At 30.8% G+C, this 23,935-nt stretch overlaps 3 protein-coding genes across 4 annotated transcripts; 1 reads left to right on the top strand and 2 right to left on the bottom strand.

Moving 5' to 3' along the window:
- Positions 1-3,255: 3,255 nt before the first annotated feature.
- On the top strand, positions 3,256-7,144 carry LOC124915639 (dipeptidyl aminopeptidase BI). 2 transcript variants are annotated; one of them, XM_047456394.1, is made up of 11 exons: positions 3,256-3,680; positions 3,798-3,976; positions 4,053-4,275; positions 4,359-4,500; positions 4,574-4,768; positions 4,861-4,992; positions 5,327-5,455; positions 5,545-5,948; positions 6,299-6,515; positions 6,601-6,791; positions 6,868-7,144. In XM_047456394.1, exons 1-11 carry the CDS (start codon positions 3,304-3,306, stop codon positions 7,046-7,048), a joined length of 2,370 nt encoding a protein of 789 aa, XP_047312350.1. In that variant the 5' UTR covers positions 3,256-3,303; the 3' UTR covers positions 7,049-7,144. The 2 variants fall into 2 exon arrangements, with proteins under 2 accessions (XP_047312350.1, XP_047312351.1); XM_047456395.1 differs by having other exon boundaries at positions 3,536-3,680; positions 3,778-3,976.
- Positions 7,145-7,358: 214 nt separating this feature from the next.
- Positions 7,359-10,664, bottom strand: LOC124914307. Its single transcript, XM_047454822.1, has one exon. It carries the CDS (start codon positions 10,112-10,114, stop codon positions 7,613-7,615), a length of 2,502 nt encoding a protein of 833 aa, XP_047310778.1. The 5' UTR covers positions 10,115-10,664; the 3' UTR covers positions 7,359-7,612.
- A 10,299-nt stretch (positions 10,665-20,963) lies between these two features.
- LOC124915166 (cell division cycle-associated protein 7-like) lies at positions 20,964-23,106 on the bottom strand. The gene is made up of 5 exons (XM_047455830.1): positions 22,736-23,106; positions 22,407-22,643; positions 22,053-22,136; positions 21,845-21,974; positions 20,964-21,769 (listed from the first exon to the last, which is right to left on the bottom strand). The coding sequence occupies exons 1-5, from the start codon at positions 23,026-23,028 to the stop codon at positions 21,182-21,184; spliced, it is 1,332 nt and encodes a 443-aa protein (XP_047311786.1). The 5' UTR covers positions 23,029-23,106; the 3' UTR covers positions 20,964-21,181.
- Positions 23,107-23,935: the final 829 nt, after the last annotated feature.

The following is a 23,935-nucleotide window of genomic DNA, read 5'->3' as shown; positions in this document are numbered from 1 at the left end:
CTACAACCAAAACCGCGTACGTTGAATGAGCATCAGATTCTCATCTAATGCCTAAGAGCAGGCCGCATACCCCTCTACAACTGAAGACGCGCGTGCCTGAGAAGTAGATGATCGACTAACGCCCGTTAGCCAAGACGCCGACGAAACACTAACAATACGCGTTAAAGCACATGAAACGACGTCATTTCATGCGCCACCATCTTTTTCGTTGCGACACTGGAATGTATAAGAACAACCCACTTTTGATTTTTTAAAAAATGGAACTCCTCCCATAGTCAACTAAAACGACTGATTCAAAGGTGAAATGATCACCCTACTTCGGTGATAATTTGCCCTACAAGTATAGGCACAATCACTGCCTATATCTTCAAGTGGGATCAAGAACAACCAAAACGACATTAATGGCTTTTAGTTGATTTAGCCCACTTGAGTCATCCAACACTGACTCAAGGATGTTGTAAAATCCCCTAAGTCATTCCGAAGCCAATGATGTTGGAATCTTTAATCTAAATCTTTATTCTTTAGTTTTATAATTTTAATACTCTATGTCGATAAATTGAGATAAACATAAGTTGCGGAAATACCTGAATCTGGAATGAAGAACGGATCATTAAGTCGTTCTTCGTTATTCTATTCTTTTTGATCTTCTCTTGATCTTGGATCTTCTCTTGATCTTGAATCTTCTTGTTCTGGATCTGAACCTGGATCAGAATGTGGATCTTCTTGTTCTGGATCTGGACCTGGATCGGAATGTTTGATGTGGGTGGGGTTTAAGTCCTTCAACCCTATATCGATAGCCTTCTTTAGTGTTCTTGAGAGATGAAGAGAAACCTTATTGTTAGATGAGAGAAACAAATCGGTAGGCTATCTATATGGGTTGGGGACTTAGCCCTAATATACCCATTTATTATTCGGCCCATCAACGAAATAATAAATGGTATTTTTGCTTCTACACAAATATATCCCCACATTTATTATAGATGTATAAATAAGCCTCATAATCTTTATATTTTAATAGATCACTTTAATTGGGCTTTAATCTTTATTATGATAACAACTAATATACAATTATTAAATAATATATGTACCCAAATATTGGAAATAATTCAACAAATGAATGAACTCATCCCTTTCAAATCGAAGAAAATAAAAAATCCGCCATTAAAGCTTGAAGCTTTCAGATTTTTTGAATTTTCTATTTGAAGTATTAAAACTTGGATCTGAGCATCCTAATTTTTTTCCTAAGGATCAATGAGAGTTCTCCCGTCCTTGGGTAAGGTTTCAATCACTCTCTAATTCATATTTATAGTTTGAATTTGAAATTTTTATATTTCAAATTACATAAGCTTGTATTGTTGTTTTTGGTGTTTTATTGTTGAATATTGATCCTAAGATCATTTATGAACTTTCTAGATAGGTTATAAACCCAAATTTAAATTTTAAAATCCAAAAAAATTGTATTTTCTATTTTTTGGGTTAATTATCTTGAATCACAACCCATAAAGCATCCCAACATGATTGTAATGATGTTCAACAACTATTTGGATCATGTTTGATCCATCCCGATAATGTTTGGTCAAAATCAAAATTTTTAAAATAATTGAAATTTTGAGTTTCTGATTAGGTCAAAATGAACGGCTAGGGTTCTTGTTTTTGTACCAATAAAGTATATGAGATATAATGAAACTATTGGGTAACTCATTTCCCCTTAAAACAATTTTAAAATTAAAAACATAAATAATGGTCACAAACTGTTTTGAACGATTTGATTATCATCCAGGTTGATTGGTTTTTGAAATGATGATCAACATGTTCCTGAGAGTTTTAAGAAATTACCAAGACCCTTAGATAAAAGAATCCAAGCTAAAAATCGTATTTAAAAACCTACACTTTGATGTTCTTGAGGATTGATGCTTGTTAAGCCTAGGACTAAAAGATCCGACCGAGAAACCTTTGATACGCTCTGAAAAGTTTTTGATACGCTCGGACTCGCTCAAAAGCAATGGGCGAGAATAAGCGAAGTTAACATACTTGCTCAATAGGTGAATTTTACAAATAAATAAATTTATATTTTGAAATTTTACAAAACATTAAATGAATTTATATTTATAATTTAAAACAACTTATCACTTATTTAAATAATTTAATATTATTTAATAATTTATGGAATGATATTTGATACACAACAATTATATGTTTTCCACTTATAATATATGATTTTAAATTATTTTAATTAGTTATTTATTATTGATCAATTATTTTAATTTACTTTAATTTATATATTTTTATTTCAATTTTAAGAAATTAAATATTTTAATATTTATTTAACTGGAATTTATAATAAATAATTTATTTTTAAGTAATTTCATACATATTAGTTAGTTTTTTTTCTCTTAAGTAAGGGTACATTTTTATCTCCGAACTTGATTTTCATTTATTACTGACCCGAACCTGATTGATATCTCTATTTGTATTTTCATCCCGATTCATCGGATATCCGATCTTCGACAGTACCCGTTACATAATTAAAATATAAATTTACATTTATTATTTTCTTAATATACTAAATATTAAAAACACAAATATAAATATTAATTATTTACATAATTATGTTATAATGTTGAAAAATATAATAATTTAGTTATTATTAGATATTTGAAATAAAAAAAAAAACTCAAGAGAAGATTAAAGAAAATTAAAGTAATATTGAATTTGAAGATAAAAAAAAAATAATAAATTAGTCATTAGATAAATATTTTGTTATTAAAGAAAGTGAATAACAAGAATAATAAGAGAAGAAAAATAAAAAAAATGATATTCCTTGAAGTATGAGTACAAGTGAGAGGGAGCTTGAATATGAGTAAAATAAATAATATATTTATTATAAATTTGTACAATGATTGTCGGTAAAATTTGAAAAGACAATTTAAATTTGAACAAATATGAATACCGATATTTTTGGTATTTGGTTTGAGTTTCGCACACTCATAATCCATGACCCTGAACTTAATCGGGTAATTTTTCACTCCTCGCTCCTCGTTTCCGATTTAAAATACTCAAACTCGATATGAGAACTTACAAATATCGAGTATACGAGGACCATTCTCATCTATACTCTTACCAACCTCTATAAAATGATACATATTGTTATGGGCTTTAAAAATGATAGAACTTACTGGGTTTTCTGAGCTGATACGGGCTTTATCTCATATGAGTCCGTCTAAAACCGGACTGTTAAACCCTTTGATTTGATAACCATCACTAAAACCCTGTCTGTTCGCCATCACCACCGGCGGTAACAAAATGCAACTTCCGGCGACTATCCGTTATCTTTTCCGTCGTTACCGTTCGCCTTCAACTTCTCTCTATTTCGTTCGAGCGGCTCACTACAAGCCTCAGATGCCTCAACAGCCACCGGCTCCACCGAAACCGCCCAAACCGCCGAAGAAACCCACGAATTTCACGCACAATGAGGAAACTTGGGAGGATCCTTACAGTTGGATGTCAAGCCTCAACGACAAGGTAGCGATGCGGCACATGGACGTTTACATGGAACAAGAGGAGAAGTATACTGAAGCTGTCATGTCGGATACTGAAAAGCTCCAGTCAAAGCTTCAGACAGAAATGGCATCTCGAATTGCCTCTGACCTCTCCACTCCTCCTCTCAAATGGGGTTCATGGTATGTATTCTCCTTACCTATCTGACTCCTAGATCATTTGTATGGTTGTATTTTAAGTGATTGTTAAGAAATCTGAATGCTTTTTTACCATCTGGAGGTGAATAATGATCGCTACAGGTTGTATTACAGAAGAGTTGAGGAGGGGAAACAATACCCAGTCTTGTGTAGAAGATTGGCTAGCTTGAATGAAGAATTCATTTCTCAGAAATCTCCTTCAGCTGGGTTTGATTTCACCACAGGGAAGAAAATTGAGCAAAAACTGGTTGATTACAATCTAGAAGCTGAAAGATTTGGAGGTTGATATTATTTTATTTTTGTTGCCAATGGATTTCCACCATCTTTGGTTTAAATGTATGTTGGTTTGTTTATTAGGTTATGCCTATGAAGAATTATCCGAAATTTCTCCAGACCATAGGCTTCTAGCCTATACTTTGTACGACAAGGATAACGATTTCTTCAAGCTATGTGTAAGAGATTTGAATTTCGGCTCCATTTGTAACAAGCCTAATGCCGAACGCGTTTCAAGTCTGGCATGGGCAAAAAATGGGGAAGCTTTGCTATATGTTGTCACCGATCAAAACAAAAGGCCTTGTAGGTGTGTCTTACATAAAATATCCTCCAAGAATCTTACTTCTGTTTCTGTTACTACAAAATCTCACATTTTCTGATTCTTATTAGGCTATATTGTAGCATGATTGGATCGAACTGCAAAGATGAACTTCTCCTTGAAGAAACATCTGACAATGTTCACATTGGTGTAAGACACACAAAAGATTTCAAATATGTGACAGTGAACATTTCTTCTCCTATGTCATCCCAGGTACAGTTATTGTAAACAAAGAAAATTGACCAATTTTCTTTTGTCTTAACTTATTTTTGTATTCGAAGTCTAGGTATTCTTGATTAATGCAGCAAATCCGTTGTCTGGATTGACATTAGTATGGGAATGTGTGGCGCCTGCTAATTGCATAGTGGAGCACCATCAAGGCTATCTTTACCTTTTCACCGATGCTGCCAAAGATGGTCATCCGGTTGATAATCATTACCTTCTTAGTAAAGCTGTTCAAGAATCATTAACAGAATGGAAAGTAAGCATCTGACATTAAGTTACGGTGGTTGCCTAAACTGTATTCTAGGTTTTGATGATATGTTGTTCTATTATTATTCTTTATCTCTGCAGAATGTTTTTGTTGATGATGGTGATTTGATTATTGATGATGTTGATTTCTGTGACACGCACATGGTACTTATTGTTAGGGAAGATCGAAAGTTCAGACTTTGTTCCGTTCCTCTTCCTCTGCCTAAGGAGAAGGTAATGGATATTGTCTGAGAATTAAGTGTTGAATACTGGATAAACCAAATGAAAATAACTGATTTTAAGTACTTTGATTTGATAAATATTTAAAGACAATTTTTCCCTTAAATGAATGTAGTTTGATTTATTTACATGGTTAAACTTTTTTCTTAAACTCCTACTAAATTACCTAGTTAACTAATTCATTGATTATCGCATTAAGCCAAATTTTCTGCGTTAAGTTGAATCTAAATTATTAAGTGATTTTAGATAGTTGTTAACAAATTAACTTAATTATTTAGATTAAGTAATAATAAGTTGTGTTATCAGAAACATTGTCTTACTCTGGCAGGGATCAATTCGTCTTAAAGAACTTAAACCGGATTTCTTGCCACTTCCTGAACATGTTTCTCAGATCTCACCTGGAACAAACTATGATTATTATTCTTCAATAATGCGATTTACAGTATCATCACCCTTGGTAAGTTTCACCTGTCGTGTTATGCTAAGACTGATTTTCTTTTTTAATTCTTTTTCTAATTCATTTTTGGCAACTGGGTTGTTTTGCAGATGCCAGATGCTGTAGTTGATTATGATTTGTCAAATGGGAATTGTAAAATTATTCAGCAGCAAAACATGCTTCGCGAAAGAACGAAAGCTTTGTATGGGAACCCTTCTTTAGCTAAGAGCGATGTGATATCATCGATTACTATTTCTTCGGAGCCTGAAGATGATAGTCACTCGTGGAATGACCTCTCCGAGTTTTACGCTTGTGAATATTATGATGTCTCTTCGTCTGACGGAACTACGGTTCCTTTGACCATTGTATATTCTCGGGCAAAGAGAAAAGAGGCTCAAAATCCAGGGTTACTTCACGTGCATGGAGCCTATGGTGAGTTACTTGATAAAAGGTGGCGGAGTGAATTAAAAAGCCTTCTCGATCGTGGATGGGTTCTCGGTTATGCTGATGTCAGGTATGTCTTTTTTTCTTTTTTTCTTTCTTCATATTATGTCTATTGAAGAACAAATTGGGAGATACTAGTTAGCCATCCCCTCATCATTTGGTGAACAATTTGAATCGAAAGGAATTGGACGATATTTGATGCCCATGTTACAAACCTCGTGAGCTCCATCCTCACTACTCTAGCAGAGGAATATGAAGGGAAAGATTTCAACATTTTAGAAATGAGAGTTAAAATATCTCCAAAATGAACATATTTTCTATTAGTTTCTGCTTTCAATCCATGAAACTCGTTTTGTTTGTTATCTCAACGACAAACAACCCTTCGATCAAATTTATAGCTGCTATGTGATCGGTTTGTAGAGGTGGAGGTGGTGGCGGTAAAAGTTGGCATGAAGATGGGAGACGTACCAAAAAGAACAATTCCATTAACGATTACATTGCATGTGCCAAGTTTTTAATTGACGAAAAACTCGTACAAGAAAATAATCTTGCTGGCTGGGGATATAGTGCCGGAGGACTTGTGGTTGCTGCCGCCGTAAATTCTCTCCCAAGCTTATTTCGGGCTGTTATTTTGAAGGTAAATAGTAAATACAGTTACTCTTTTTTTTCTGGTTAGATTGATTCATTAGCAGAAAATGTGTAAAAATTATCCAATTTTATAGGTTCCCTTTTTAGATCCAAGCACCACTCTACTGCATCCAATCTTACCACTCAATCCTGCTGACTATGAAGAGTTTGGAAATCCTGGAAACGTTGATGACTTTCAGGCGATACGAAAGTATTCCCCATACGATAATGTTCAGGAAGATGTGCTCTATCCAGCTGTTATGGTTAGCTCTTCATTCACCACAAGGTAAAACACTCAGATAATCTTTTCTTATATAATTTTTTCTAGATAATTTGTATTAACCGGGTTAGATGTTGGTTAGATTTGGGGTATGGGAAGCAGCTAAATGGGTAGCACGAATACGCGAACGCACTATTTATGATCCGAATCGCCCAGTGCTTTTGAACTTAACTGTAGACATAGTCGAAGAAAATAGGTATATGCAGTGTAAGGAGGCTGCAATGGAGACTGCTTTTCTGATCAAGATGATGATGGATCCTTAGAAGATGATTTTGTGTATGTATATTTGAATAATGAATTATATATTACCTTTTGATTCTTTTTGGTGTTATTATAATGATAAGATGCATTATTATCAATCTTTATTATAGTTTGATTGATGATCACCTCATCTAAAGCAATATTGATCTGACTTTTGGTGATGGAACACTCAATGGGGACTCAATTTTCTTCCTTTTTTGGTAGTTGAAACTTGAAAGTGTCAATTTAGAAACTATTTGTATTTAATTAAAATAATTTTTATATATATATAGACACAACAGACAGAAAAGTTTCACAAATCAGGCAGGCTGCTAGTATAAATGTCCCATTGAATAAATACTACTAACTAATAAACCTTAGTTGTAGGTAAAATATAAACCAAAAAAAGTTAAAATACATATAATTTAGAATCATGAAGAATGAACAAATACATGCACCTGCTACAATAATAGTAAGCTCTTCAAAGCCATGAAGAATTCTTCCCCAAAACCTCTTTTTTCATAACACAAAAAATCCTTCATGCCAAGAAGGCGAGCCATCGCGCTCTTTCTATGAACGACCAACCATCAACCGCAAATCTCTTCTGTGAGTCCTCCATCTTTAATAAACTCGGGGTTAAGAAACTTGGCAACAAACGCCCAAAACTTATAAACGTCTTGAAAATCAGTCAGAAAGCCAAGCGAAGCGGTAACTACCTCAACTCTAACGAAACCGCCCCTCTTCCCACCATTCGGTTTAGTTTCCATCGGTCTGCATAACGTCGTCTCTTCAAGCTTCACTCCGTCCAAAATCTTTATCCGGCTAAGAATACCAATTCCAAGAGCAATTCCGTGAGTATCGGCTAGCTTCTGAACTGTCTCGGGATTGATCAGACCCCTGTTGTTCAGGTCCCTCACATTAAAAGCTAAGGCTGCACCCCTCTCGTACTTTATCTTCGGACCATATATGTGAACAAGGGCAGTTTTATCGTCAGAACCGGGTATTCTTAACTGAAGTAACGATGTCACGAGCCAGTTGATTAGAAATCGGAGACGTAATGTCGTCTTGTTTAGACCCAACATGTTTACATGGTCAAGATGTCTGCATATGATCTCGGATTCCCTTCTACCCGACGACTCCACTTCATCATCCTCATCTTCGTAATCATCGGGCTCGAGTATATTCGATGGATTCTGATTCTGATCTTCCGTGCTAAACGAAACCCTTCTCCCGGAATATGCATTACACTTCCTCCTTCCCAATAGCCTGAAATCGCCCTCCGTTTCTCTTCTAATCGCGCTATCTTTTCCGTCTTGGCATATAATTTCGCTCGTTGAACCGATCTTATCTGTTCTGGCCCCGTTTGATCCCGAACGAGACAACAATTTGCTCTTCGGTACGTCGTGCGAAACCGAGCGAACAGCAGCGTCGAACGAATCAACCTCTTTCGACGAATCTTGCTTCTTCTTGCCGGAAAACCAAAACGGAGGCGGAGGAGAGGCCTTCACCTTGTTATTATCTGAACTCAAAGGACTTTGACCTAAATCAATCCATAACGAGTTATCCGACGACTCGTCTTCACTGAAAACCGGGCTCTTCATAACCTCTCCCACAGAAAAACTCTCTGTTTCCTCAAATATCGTGCTGGCTCCTCCGTCCCTGTCGGAGCTGTTTTCATTCTCGATCTCTGTATCGAACACGTCTCTCACCTGAGCAGACGTGTACGCACCCGAGAAGGCTGGTAAATGCGAGCCAGGACGAGTTTCAGCCATGGGATCGTCATCTTCATCGATCACTTCATCGTCTTCGATTCCAGAAAAACCAGGCAAACCGTCCATGGAATCGCCGAGGTAAAGAGGAAACAAAGGAGTGATTTTTACAATTCCCGCACCTGTCTGACCCGATTGATTCTGAAGGCTAGACATCACCGATTTCTTGATCAGAAGGCATCCAAATCCAGCTGGATCGTACCCAAAAACTTTGTAAAACGAAGTGATAATGAAATCGGGACGAAACAAAGAGAGTCCTAACGAATCCATATCTTTCGGCCCCAACGAGCCAGCATCAAGCAAAACGTGCCAATTGTTCTGCTGTGCTAAAGCCATCCATTGATAAGAGTATTTCGCACCAGTTACCCTAGATTGAACAGGAAACACGAAAAGACCCACAGCAGAATCCTTCTTTTTCCTCTTCTTCTTATTAGAAATCTGTTTTCTCAAATCAGTCGAACATAGTTTAAGAGTGGGCCATTTAAACCAAGAACTATAAACTTTAGCACCTTTCTCCCTAGCAGATTGAGCCATCCAATTCACAGATTGACTCTCATGATCAAACATGGTTAACAATTTCTTGTTCGTATGAAAGGGATACGAATCCGCCAGCAATTTAAACGCAGATCCACGGCTGACCGTGAAAACAAGACCATATTCATTCTCAGGGATGTTAAGATAATCCATAATCCTAGTTCTTATGTCATGTTCAATAGTTCCCGTTTCAGCACCTCCATATAAAGCATGGTTACCCAAATTTGCAGTTATTTCAGACAAACTAAACGTTGAAGATTCCCAATAATGAACTGTTTGCAGAAATGAAAACAAACCAAACCCACAATAATCAAGACATACCTTATAATCTGGTCCTTTTAAATGACAATACTCATCTAATCTCAGCTGATCAATCTTCTCCAAAGACTGATACTTTGGGTACATAATCAGAAACTTCGAGAATGCATCAAGATAGTCGGGAATTGAGTCGTCGGATTCGAAAATTCGTTCGGCTGCTAGAGAAGTAGCTTTCAGAAACTCTTTCTGAGCGTTAAGCCTGGCGAGCGATCGCGATCTCACGAGCGCTTCATCGTCTTCGTTGGCGGCCGCCGCCTCGGAATCCATGACTTGAGATTTGAATAGTGACCCATCTTCAGATGCTTCTTCAAGAGCTTCCCTTAGCTTATGCTCTTGCAATTTCCGTAGGAAAGATGGGTTTTTCTTGCTTTGTTGTTCTGTTGATGATGACCCATTTCTCCTTCTGTTCTTTTTATCCAAAATTAGAGCGGCGTAGTGGGCTATAGGCTTCCATAGTGAAAGATGCATCTCAAATCTCAAGCTTGACAAAGAAGAGAATGGAAGGGAAGGAAAGGAAAGGTAAGGCAGAACAAGGCGGCTGGATTTGTTTCAGTCCATCTAAATACCAAACCTGAAAAAGCAATTTCTCTTCCTTTCCTTTTTGTTCAAATCTATTTCTAAAAAAGCAAATGGAATCAATCCAAAAGCGGGTTTTCAAAACTCAGAACACTGTAAGTAGGAGGGAAAGAAAAGAACCCAAATGCCTAATCTTAAAAATTCAAGAATCAGCTGAAGAACAGGAAACCTAAATCATCCCAAGCTCAGAAACCCAACAACAATACTCAAGATTTCTAACATATTTTGAGAATTACAGCAAACCCAACGACTGTAATTTCAAGAACAGCATCCAAACTGTAAGAAACGAAAACCCTAAAACTCCATACCCAGATCGGAAGGAAGAAGAAAGATCAGAAATCAAAGCGAATTGAAGCCGGCAAAGCCTTCTTCTTCTATGGAAAATCCTTCAATAAACTTAGTTCCTTTGTTTCTCTCTCTAGCTTTTCTGCATCCCTCATTTAATGCATACCCTACATATCCGACGCCAATTTTACTACAATTTACTTATTTTATTTATTTATTTCCTCCTTAAATTAAGATTTTTTATTCTAAAATTATATTAATTAATCAAGATATATACTTTTTTTTTACTTTTTTTTTTGTTTTTTTATTTTTTTTTAATAAAAAAATTAACATGACACACCATATGCATGATATTCATTTTCATTTAAACATATTTTAGATAAAATCGAACTTGTGAAGTCACTCTTGATCTTTAAACGTTTTCAGATGAAATCAAACTCGTGACGTCACTCTTATCTCTTAAACTGTTTTTTTATCACTTAACTACCGTTTACATAAGTGAGATTTAATTAATCATGATACATACTAAAAAAAATATATGCATATACAATTTTTTTTTTTTAAATATAATAAAAATAAATAATTTGAATATATTTTTCTTTTAATATTAATGACATTCAAAATAAAACTACTTAGCGTGGGATTCATGAAAAGCTGGCGGGGTATAAAAGTCTAAGGTATTAATCTGGTACAAAAAAGCTGATAATTGTCTAAAGATTAAAGATGAATACTTCTAATTAAAGCTTCTTATATATCTTAGTAAAGAAGTAATAATAAATTATGTGACTAAGAAATTACAAAATAAAGTGAATCTCTACTCTTTAATAATAATACCTTTTGTGTATTTCAAACATTAGTATATAATTTTTATTATTGAAGTAGTTGTATTTAGAGTTTTACAAGTTCCATTAATATCAAGGGGAACAAATTTCAATTTTTTAAATATAATATATTTAATTAATACTCTAAATCTTTAAAATTGTAGTTTTATAAAATAGAATGTGACCAACTCATTATCAAAATTTATTTGATATGTGATTTATTGCTTGAATTATATAAGTTAACATTGTTTATGTGACAATAAAATTTAATCTTGGATTTTTTATTTACTTTCTTTATTTTTATTTTAATAGTTAAAAAGTCTCCAACAAAATACTTGAAAAAGTCTTCAAAGTTCACACTATTTTGAGCAATATTTACAACATCTTAAACAAAAATGTTTTATTAGTTTAATTATAATTCATAATTTGTTATTTGAAATTTAGGGATTTGATATTTTTGTATGGTAAATACAACAAACTTTTTATTTTCTTTATTATAATTTATTTAATTATTTTTTACGAGATTATTTTTTAATATTATCAAAAAATAAATAATATCGTATATACACTAATTATAAAATAAAAAATAAGTTATATAAATATATTATTATTTCTCATATTTAATGTTATATATAAATATAAAGTTGTGTTAATTTTTAATTTTTTCTTGTTATGAGTAAATAAATTTCTTTCTTCTTCTAAATTATATATATATTTTTTATTATCTCTTATTTATATATATATATATATATATATTATAATTTAATATACTAGTTAAAAAAATATAATATTTATATACTTCAATATATTAATTTTATTAATTAATATAAGTAATATATAAATGTATAATAGTTTAGATGTATTTGTTTAGATATTAATTTTAAATATTATTAAATCAAATGAAATATTGAATTATATAAATTTAAGATGTTTTTTGTTTGTTAATTTAACTTTATCTCTTCATATTTAAGTCATTAAGTATATAAAATTTACTATTCAATTTTAATTTTCAGTTTTACGGAATATCAACTTAAAATCCAAATAAAAATGTTCTTGAGCAATATTGTCTTTATTTGACTATTTTCATTTATTTTCTTTTCACTTAAAATAAAATAATATTAAGGTTATTAATTATATCAAATTTATTTGACATATGAACCCAATTTAGATTTGTTCAATTGTCAAAAAAATCTTGTCTACAAAATTAAATATCTTGAGTTCATTTTTTTTTTACTGAAAACATAGATTAAACTAGTAGACTAAATGACTATATATAGAGTAGTGTGTTAGTTTTCTAATTAAAAACTAAATTATTTTACCTATGAACATTCAAACTCAATCTAAACTTGATTTCTAGATGAAACTGGTATCTTCTTTCTTTATTGTGAATTAAATCATAAATATATTTAACTTGGGTTACTATTATTTTACTCCAAAGTTACTTAATTATTTATTTACTTAATGCAACTTGCTTAGTTCATAACTATATGATAATTGAGAACCTATGACAACTCTTAATTTTACTAGAGGCTAATTAATAATGCAAAATAAATGTTGGTTTTAGAGGTTCTTTTATGAAGAAAAACAGAGGCATAGATAGAGGTTGTTTATTTAGGGGAAAAATAACATTATTTAATAAAAATACAATTTGAAAGAAGTGATTTTTTTTCACAAAAGAATTTCAAACAAACAAGTCCTAAACTTTCAATATTACTGTTGACCGAGGCTTGAACCTCGAAGGAGACACTCACTACAAGTCAAAACATTAATCAATATTATTTATTAATTAATTAATATTAATTGGTACAGTATCATTGATATTTGTGTACATCTAATTAATATTCGTACTTACTACTAGTTAATGAGATTATTGTGCAGTAATTAATTAATTAGACAAATCAAAGTTAATTCATTTATATATAGTATCCACATTTTTTTTAGGTTAAAGAAATAAACATTTTCACTTATTTCAATACTGGTCTCAATGGTAAATTAAGGCTATTATGAACATTTAAAAAAAAAAAAAAAAATCAGATTTTGGGATATGTTTGATAATTATGGAATGGATTTGAGAGTGTAATTGAGATGGTTAGATTTGTATTAGAATTGGAATTAAATTCAAACGAAATTTAGACCAATATAATTTTATAATTGTCAATTTCAAATATTTTAGTTCAAAATTGTAATTTAAGATATTTATTTTTATATGTTTTTTAAATAAAAATATCTTATTATTTTATTATTATTATTATAATACGAATAACATGTTAAATCGGTATTTTTTTTAATTTAGGAATTTAAGATGACGAAACCATATATATTTTGTTATTTTTAGTAAGTTAACGTGATATATATTTTTAATGAGAATGAACCTCTAAACAAAAATTTTTGAGCACTTGAACTATTATAATCGACGATATCTAGTTTGAGATAAATCGTCGAACTCGCAATTATCGTAGTCGTCTGGTGTGTATCATTCATAATGTATTATTATGATGTTTTTTAGATTTGTTCTGGAAAGTTAGTATTGTTCATTGGGGAGTTAATCGTTTTTTCGAAAACTTACGAATTCGATAACATATTAAATAATATATTTTTATTTTTTAATTTTAATTTTCATGACATGTTTTGTTATTGTGTTTAAACAATTTTTATTATTTTTAATATACACGCCTTTTAAAAATATATAAATAATATATATTTAAATTATTTTTATTATATTATTTTAAAAATAAATGAAGTGTAATTAATTAAAATAATAAAATTAGAATTAGAATTAAATGTCATTACAAATGTCAAATCCAATTTCATTTCAAATTCCAATAACAATTCATCAAACACACCTACTGATATATTTTTTTATTAATTAATCGCATAAAATTAAAGAAAAAAAATCAATCAAAATGTATGTAATAAAAATCAAACTTTGAGAGCTATTTGTCAATTTGGAAACATCATTCTAATTTTACAATATTATTTATTCATCATCCTTTTTTTTAGTTGAACAATGTAGTATATAGAATTATATATGATTAAGTATACATATATGATTTTGTTAACAAGAAGTTGGTTATATTTAGTATTATTCATTTGGATTGTTAAGTTAAAATAGTTAAGGCTTGATAAATTATCCAATAGTTCAAAATCAAATTTTAGATAAAATACAAATAGTTTGAATGTGAGAGGATGGAATTTTTATTGTTTGTAGGTTCAAATTATGAGTAAATGGTTTAATCGGTCTATTTTTTATACCGAAAAATTCATTTTAATGGTTAGTGTCAGCAAAAAAATTATCCTTCCGTTTATCCTAAAGTTAATTCGATTTGATCGCTTATAAAATCAGTTTCGTTAATTTAACCATATATATATAATAAAATAAACTAAAAAAAATAAAAAATTGATGAACATCTAATAAATTATGTAAGTTTACTTTTAAATTATTAAAATATAAAAATTTATTTTATTTAAAAAATAATAATTAAATAAAAAATATCAATATAAAAAATAATAAATATATATATGTCAATATTTGAACCCTTAAAAATATATACATTTTCTTTATTAAAAAAAGACATCAAAATATGTATATATCGGTTGGTCGATTAAATTGTTCGTTTTTTTTTATCTAATCGTTAAATTGGGTACATAAAAATTATGAACAAACAAGAATTTGAATCGATCAATCTAAACTATTATAACTTTTTGTGCTATCTTCGTATATTATTTCAACAATTATGTCTTCTTTTGACTATTAATGTCAACTATGATTGCTTACAAAATTTTATTTTATTATGTCATTATAAAATATTATCATAATTTATATATAATTTCTTTGTCCTTTTTCTAGTCAAATTTTAAATTTAAGTGTAATAAAATAGTTGCAACCTTAGAAAAATATATATTAATAAAATATTCAAATATATATTATTTGATTAGATAAACTATTCTTGGTCCAACTAAGGGGTCAAAATCGAACTGCTCCATTAAAAAAAGAATAACTGGATTTCTTTAAAATTTTAAAAAAGTAACACTTTCAACTTTGGCCTGCAAATGAATTTCTAAAATTATAAATCTTTGTTGTATTCACCTTTAAAAGTATTGGAAGAGTTATTTGTAATGTTTTGAATAATTGATGTAAATTTAGTATTATAATTTTTTTTAATTTAATTCTTACAAAAATAAAAAACAATAATTAAAGTGAGACTATGATTATGTGAGTAGTATTAATTCATTAAAATAAAAACTTATTGTGGCCAAAATGAAAACAAGAGAAAAGACAAATATTTGTTTGGTCAGAATCAAAATTCAACACCTACACACACAAAATCTATTTTCTTGTCATTTTGGTCAATTTATAAATTAAGCAGTTTGACATATATGCATACATCCCATAGATGAGATATTTCTTACAAAGTAAATACACAAAACAAAAACAAATGAATTTGTGCCAAAAATAAATGGGACCACTTGCATATATGTCCGAATCATTGAAATTAACATTCAACTTTATGTTTTTTTGTTAAGGTTTTGAGGATGACATCTCATAACACTCTTCTCTCCACTATACATATATTTTAATACTTTTGAGAATCTTTTAAATACACCATTGTTTATATAATGTATTTTCTTTATATTGTCAAGAAACTTTTATATACACTTGCTAAAATATAGCAGTCATAACTCATTTAAAGCCACACCTTATTTTATATATATATATTTTTTCTAGTTATTGTTATCAAGATGTCATAGTTAGCTTATTTGCACACACTATTTTTTTATTTATTTAGAACATCATTTTATAAAATGGTACATGAAAATGAATTTATAGAAAACAAATAAACAATAGAAATAAAATCCACGTTACAACCCTGGAAAAATTTTTTGTGTTTGGTTTCGTGAAAAGCTCGATGTTCGATAATTTTAACCTCAATTCCCGTGTCAAGAATTTTATTTTAAAATAAAACAATTGATTCCTAACCGTTTTTGAAATTAATTAAAAATATAATTAATTTCGGGGTTCAATTTTAAATAATTCGTAGATTTAAGGTAATCAAATCACAATTTGATTTATTTAGAAATTCTTTAGTTTAATTTAATTAAACATAATTAATTTAAAAGATTATTTATTTTGAAACATAATCGCCTATTGATTTTTGAAAATCAATAGAAGTTGACATACATATACAAACGTATTGACCGGAGTTTTCTTTTAGTTCGTAGTTTGATGATACTCGGGAAAATGTTTTCGCGCTTTATCCTCCGTACCTGTTTTAAAAAATGGTCTCTACTTATAAAGTTAACTTTTGAAAATCGGTTGTATAGGGTTTGAGTTTTAACCAATTATTCTGATCCTAATCATTATTCTAAGTTTTAGCACTATTTAAAATATTGAAACAACAATATTTAAAATGATGGTACTTTTTGTTGATGATAACAAGAGAGAATTATACCCGAAGAACATCAGTCATTTTAAGGATATTAAGGTTTAAAAATAAACGCCAAGCAAACCTTAGTTAAAATATTTTTGTAGAAATATCCCAAAAATATTTTGAAATCATTTTCTATTTTTTTGGAATTTTTAGAAAATGGTTTGGGGTCCCAAAATTACAAAACTAATTTTGGATTTTGAAAAATGGAACCAAACAGGCCTTAGGACCATAGTCATAAGACATGGGTCCGATTTTATGGGTCGGGGACCAAAGAACCTTGGTGTAGGTGCTAAGGACTCTCAGTCCTTAACTGAGATTATCGATTTGGGTGTATAAATCCATCGGTCTTAGGTTAGCCCGGGGCTAAATTTCTCGGTCAACGTGTATAAACCTCACGGTCCTCGATTAGCTCTAGCCTAAGTCCCTCGGTCCTGAGTTTAGGAATTCTCAGTCTTGGAACGTGATTTTTCGGTCCTAGGTTCTGGAATCCTCGGTCATAGGTTTAGACCTTTTGGTCTTAGGTTCTGGAATTCTCGGTCCTAGGTCGGACCTCTCGGTCCTAGACGAAAATCTGCGGTCAAATTTCTCGGTCCTAGCTCAAATTCTATTGAAAATCGGTCGGACCTCTCAGTCCTATTGAAATTCTCGGTCAAAGTATCGGTCCTAGGTTCGAATTTATCGATCTTAGGTTTCGGTCCGAACCGAGGATCCTCGGTCGGATCTCTTAGTCCTAGGCTAACAAACATCGGTCCTCAAGAACACCTAAGTTTATTTTTTTAATTCATTTTTTTAGATTGGATTTTTTATCTTAGGGTTTGGATAGTTTCACAAAACACCCATGAACATGTTGATCATCATCTAAAGGTATCAATCAACCTAGAGGATGATCAAATCGTTTAAAACAATTTGTGATCAAAAATTGGATTTTGATTTTTAGGCTGTTTTGAGGAAAAGAAACTATCCAATAGTTTTCTTCTATCTCATATACTTGATTGGTATCAAAACATAAACACTACCTGTTCGTTTTGACCAAATCAATAACTAAAAAAATCATTTATTTTGAAAATTTTAATTTTAATCAAACATGATCAGGATGAATAAAATTTGATCCAAACAATTGATCAACATTCTTACAATCATGTTGGGATGCTTTCTGAATTATGATTCAACAGAATTAGCTCATAAAATAGAAAACCATTTTTTTTTTAATTTTAGAAATTCAAATTTGGGTTTTTGTTATTAAGATTGATTGATTGGTTCTATCATATCCAGATAGTTTCTAAATGATCAAAGGATCAATATTTAACCATAAAATAGCATAAACAACAAGAGCATACAAACTTATATAATTTGAAATATAAAAATTTTAAATTCAAACTATAAATATGAATTAGAGGGTGATTGGATCCTTACCAATGATTGAAGAACACTCCTTAGACCTTGAGGAAATTATTGGGATGCTTAGATTCAAAGTTTTCAAAAAAAATTAAGGCCTTATCCAAAGTTTTCAAAAAATTCTCATTGCTTGAATCTTTAATGACGGATTTATGAAAATCGAAGATTGTAAGGTGGAGAGTGGATCTCTCGCCTTCTGATTGACTCGGAGGGGCTATTTATAGCTGCCCAAGGTTGGTTGTGAGCTTCAAGTGGATCGAATCAGGCAAAAATCATTAATGGCGTTTTGTCTGTTCTTGATCCCACTTGAAGATATATGCACTAATTGTGCCGATATTTGAAGGGGAAATGATCACCGAAGTAGGGTGATCATTTCACATTTTGAATCAGCCGTTTTGGTTGACTATGGAAGGAGTTCCATTTTTTTAGTAAATCAAAACGGGATGTTCTTATCCACTTTGGCGTCGCGAAAAAGAAGACGGTGGCGCATAAAACGACATCGATTCATGCGCTTTAACGCGTTCTATTTGCGTTCTGTTGACGACCGAGCGTTCCGTCAACGTCTTGGCTAACGGGCGTTAGTCAATTGTCTGCTTTTCTGGTATGTGAGTCTTCGGTTACAACGGGGTACGCGGCCTACTCCTAGGCGTTGGATGAAGATCTGAGGTTCATCTAACGGACGTAGTTTCGGTCGTTGCCATATCTCACAAGGTTTCGGCTACACCCAATTACGAATTTTATTTTTATTAAAAACTTTAAGGGTTTGTTTGAAATTGATTTTTCTTTCACCCTTTTAACTTTATTTTTAATATTTTAAATATACAAAATATTAAAATAAATATGACAAATATTTTACCATTTTTTATATATATTTTTAAGATTAAATAAATAATTGTTTTAGATAAAATAGATACAACAATTCATTCTAAATTATTTATTTTTGTCCCTTTAATTTTTTCAAAATTATTTTGAGATAAAATGGATACAACAATTTTTCCCGAATAATTTTATTTGTTTTGTCTAACTTAACCCTTAAGTAATTTAATTAATCAACACAATAATTAATCCTAATTAATTGTTTTAATTGAGTTTTTGGTAGGGGTTAATTATTTTGATTTTATTTATTTAAAAATAAAACAAAATAATTATTTTAATATTATAAATTATAGGGTAGATTTTTAGTGCTTACACACATTAAAAGAAAAACAAAAATAAATACTTAGACCTTGTTTGGATCTAGGTTATTTGAGAAAATAATGATTTTAAGGTGAATATTTTTGATAAAAAGACTTAAAATGTATTAATATATAATGATAAAATAATAATTAATAATTTAAAATATAAGATATTTTAGTATTTTAATTAATGAATTGAATAATGTAATAAGCAAGAGATGAGTGATAAGATGAGTTTTGGTTATTCAAATAAACTCATATTGTACAAGGTTGTAGTTTTGAGAGCTCATCTAAGAGATCAACTATCTTGAAATAATGTTGGCCAATGTACTAAGTATAAGTATGGAACTATAAAAGATACTACTGGCAAATTTTGTTGTTCATTCTTGAACTCATTTTAGCTTGTCTAAGTGTCTTCTCTAAAATGTATCCATTTTCAAGGTGTGTTTTGTAATTAATGAATTAGAATTGGGGTCTAATTTCATTTTGATTTATTACAACATTTAAAATTAAGAATTAAAATTAAAATTAGAATTTTAACAAAATTCAAATTATATTGTGTTTTAATAATTTTAAATCACTCTTTTTAGTTTGAAACTTTAATTTTAATTTATTTTTTTTATGATTTTTAAACAAAACTATATTATTATTTTATTATTTATAACACGGTCATCGTGCTAGACTTTTTTATTTTATTTAGAAAGTTAAAATGTCAATCTAATTTTTTAAAAATAAAATAAAATTAGTAAGTTATATTTTTTAATTTAGGAAATTAAATGTCAAATCAATATATAATTTTTTTTAAATAAATTAACTTGTTAAATTATTATTTTATTTTTTTATGAGAATTGACCTCTAAACAAAATTTTTTGATATTTGAGTTATTTAAATAGGTTGGGTTAAACAAATATCTTAATAAGATAGATAATATATATTCAAATTAATTTTATTGTATTTTTTTCAAACATAAAATTAAAATTGAATTATATTTATAATTTGTTTTCAAACTTAAAAATTAAATTGTAATTTAATACCAATTCTTGTGGGAATAGAATTGAACTCGTCCAACAATTGGACAAAAAAAAAAATCAATGCTATCAAGAAATTAGTTGATTTTTTAATTGGATTCATCATCTGTTATTAGTTTATTTTTGTAATTGAATTCATCATCTGTTATTAGTTTATTTTTGTAATTGAATTCATCATCTGTTGTTTAAATTAGTTTATATTTATTTATAAAACTAACACACTACTCTTCAACTTAAGAAAACGTTTTCTTCAATTTAAATATTGTTTTCAAGGATACATTTGATCTCTAGTGACTAATATCATATTAATTCTGAAATACATAAAAAAAAGTTTATATTAAGTTATAACTCTTAAAAAAAAATAAGTTATAACATTTCCTAATTAATAATGCCTTAAGTTAAAGGTAATTTGAGAAAGTTGTAATTTTGAATTTTATTGAGTTTATTTTTATAAAAACTTGTTTGGTTTAAATTTTAAAAAATTCACTTTTTTGGAACTAATATACCAAAATACATTAAATAAATTTTCTTTAGAAAAATTAATAAAAGATAATTTTGAAATGTAAAAAAAAAACCTAAAAACCAAAGATCAAAAAAGTTTTAAGTAGTGAAAATGTAAACAAGAGATTAAAATGCCGACAATGACAGCCAAAGACAAAGAATGCAATCACCATAAACTATGATGTTTGCATTAAGAGTTACAACATAGGCTGTCAGTGTATTTCCATAAACCTTAACCCAAATATCAGCTGCCGCTAAAGAACCAAAAACCAAAAGCCAAAACATATTTTGTTTGTTCTTAAACCACATTCAACATCCAAACCATTTAACATCCAAGAACAGCTCCTCGACGCCTGAGTTTCAATCTGCTTCCAATACTACTACACTCCAGGTCTAAAGGCCTCTTCTTCTTTGCCCTTTTCCCTGCACTAGCAGTAGCAGCAGCAGCAGCAGTAAGCGCTACAACAAGATTATTGTCATCAAGAATTCCTTCCCCTGTTTCAAATTCAGCATCATCAGTTTTCAGAACGTAGTCTACAATGATAGGACTTTGCTCTTTCATCTGTTGCTTCCTGTTGATCCCATTGTTGTCTAAAGCCCTCTTCTTCTTTGCCTTTTTTCCTGCAGTAGCAGTAGCAGCAGCAGGAAGCACTACACCAAGATTATTGTCATCAAGAATTCCTTCCCCTGCTTCAAATTCAACACCATCAGTTTTCAAAACATATTCTATCATGAGAGGACTTTGGTCTTTCATCTCTTGCTTCCTGTTGATCACATTGTTGTCTTCAGTTTCGGGGGTGGATTCAAATGGAATAATGGCAAGGTCCTCAGTTTTGGGAGCTTCAACTTCAGTCTGAGTTCGGTAAGTCTGAACTAGATAATGGGCCACTGACTTGAATCCCAGGTTTGAAATCTAGAAATGGCAAAACTAATTAGTAAAAGTCATTGTGCAGTTAAATTGAAAGATGTAGCTGTAATAGTTTCATACCTTCCTATAAAGAGCGCCTGTGGGAGCCCAGCCTTTTGCTTGCCTGCATAAACTACAGTTGCAAATTCCTCGACATACAGGGCACTTCCAGTTTGGGTCCTGGTTTGCTTCAAGAACATGCTCCCCATACCTTTATTAGAAATACAAATTTCAATTCAACCAACCATTGCATGAAATTTAATCTGAAACAAGTTCAATCAATACTCACCGCATATACAGACAATCTCCACAAAACTGCCCTTGGACCAATTCACAGTGAATGCAATGTGTACGAAGACCGAGTGTCTTTTGCCTGTTTAAAAATAATGTAGTAACATAGGATGAAAACAAAATGAATAGGATACAAATTTGTTCTACCTATAAAGCTCAAATCTTCTTCTTTGTCCTTTTTAGGTAACATTATTATTTTCAAATAACTGATATGGGTAAGTTCAACAAGAGATAATTAATGGAGATTTCTCCTCTCTTTGGTCTCATCTACTTATGAACCCTAGATTTTGTTTGATATCATATTTCTAGACATAGCTAACCAGGAAAAAGCAGTCCTTAAAAGATAACAAACCTGCATTGATGACAAGTCTTTCCTTTGACAGAATCATACATTTTTTTGCCATCATGTCCAACTCCATCTACAAACAGGGTCCAAACTTTCTCAGTGTTACCCAACAACTTCTCATGTTCTTCAGTGTATATCTCTGGTCTTACACCCTCCCTTCTCATCAAATCGATTTCATTTCTCAGATTTTTCTCCTTTGGGACTTTTATTTCGCAATAACTGACAGGACTTGAATTTTGCAACCTAAATCATACAAATGGTAATAACATTAGATCCTAAACTAAAACCTAAATGAAAACACGAGAGAAAGAGGGTAAGTAGTGAAAAAAAAACACCTGGAAGAGCGGCGACGGGGTTCAGTCGATGGCACGAAAGGAAGAGAAGGAGATTTTTTATGAGCAGAGAAGTTGTTATTCCGTGTAGGCTTGACAGATTTCATCTTCAGAGAGAGGTCGAAAAGACCGAGATTCTGCATTCTCTCCTGATTCTCCTTGATCCTTGATTCTCTTAGCTTTTCGTATACATTAGAACCCTTCTCCTTCTCCTGGGATTCTTCCATTTCGTCTTGGGAATCGCTGTTTTCGTCTTCTAGAGTTGCATCAGGAGCTTCATTATGCAAAAACACCATTCTTTTGCTTCACTATTCACTCTCTCTCTCTTGCGGCAAGAACAACGGTCGACTGTGTACTAGGGATTTTGGGGACCAGTGTGATGAAATTTGATTCCCCATATGTTCTTCATTTATCTCTTTTTAACCCTCCTTTGATTGGGCTTTGAATCATATTTGGTTTTTGTTTTAAAAAACTAACCCAATTATCGAATTGTAATTTGTCCCGCAGTTTTCGATTCGAAATATTTTAATCGACGCGTTTTGATATTTTCGAAATAAAACGGGCGGGAATGATAAATGTTCGGCCCATTATCATTCTCGCTAAACTAGTCCTAAAAGGCTAAAACTAGTTTCGGGTTTGAAGTCGGGAACGAGGAGTAGTAAAACCTAATATTAGTTTAGGTTTTTTTTATGTTTAAAATGATTTTTCATATTCCGCATCTTTACAATAAATATATATCATTTATTAACTACACTTCACGTGAACATTATCTTCTCATTCTTCGTTTCCAACGTTACTTTAACTTTTCTTTTGTTAATTTATTCTCTATTTTCTTTTCAATACTAATACTAATAAAATTATTATATATTTCAACTATTAAAACAAAAATATGTAAGTAAGTAATTTTTTATTTTGATATTATTATTTTTAAAGTTATTTATGATTTTAAAAAATCATATTCTTTTTAAATCTTAAATTTATATATATTTCATCGTGTAAAGAGATACTCGTTGGGAATCAAGTACCCGATGAGTACATATAATTTGTCCCGCAATTTTTTATTCAAATTATTTTGATTGACGCGTTTATATATTTTCAAAATGAAACGGATGGAAATATAAATGTTAGGCCCATTATCATCTCACTAAACTAGTCCTAAAACAAGATTCGGGTTTGAAACCGGGGATGAGTAGTAGTGAAACC

This window comes from Impatiens glandulifera, chromosome 9, assembly GCF_907164915.1.
Source record: "Impatiens glandulifera chromosome 9, dImpGla2.1, whole genome shotgun sequence".
NCBI classification, from domain to species: domain Eukaryota; kingdom Viridiplantae; phylum Streptophyta; class Magnoliopsida; order Ericales; family Balsaminaceae; genus Impatiens; species Impatiens glandulifera.
Note: the sequence above shows the minus strand (reverse complement) of the source record. Positions and strands in the feature narration are given on the sequence as shown.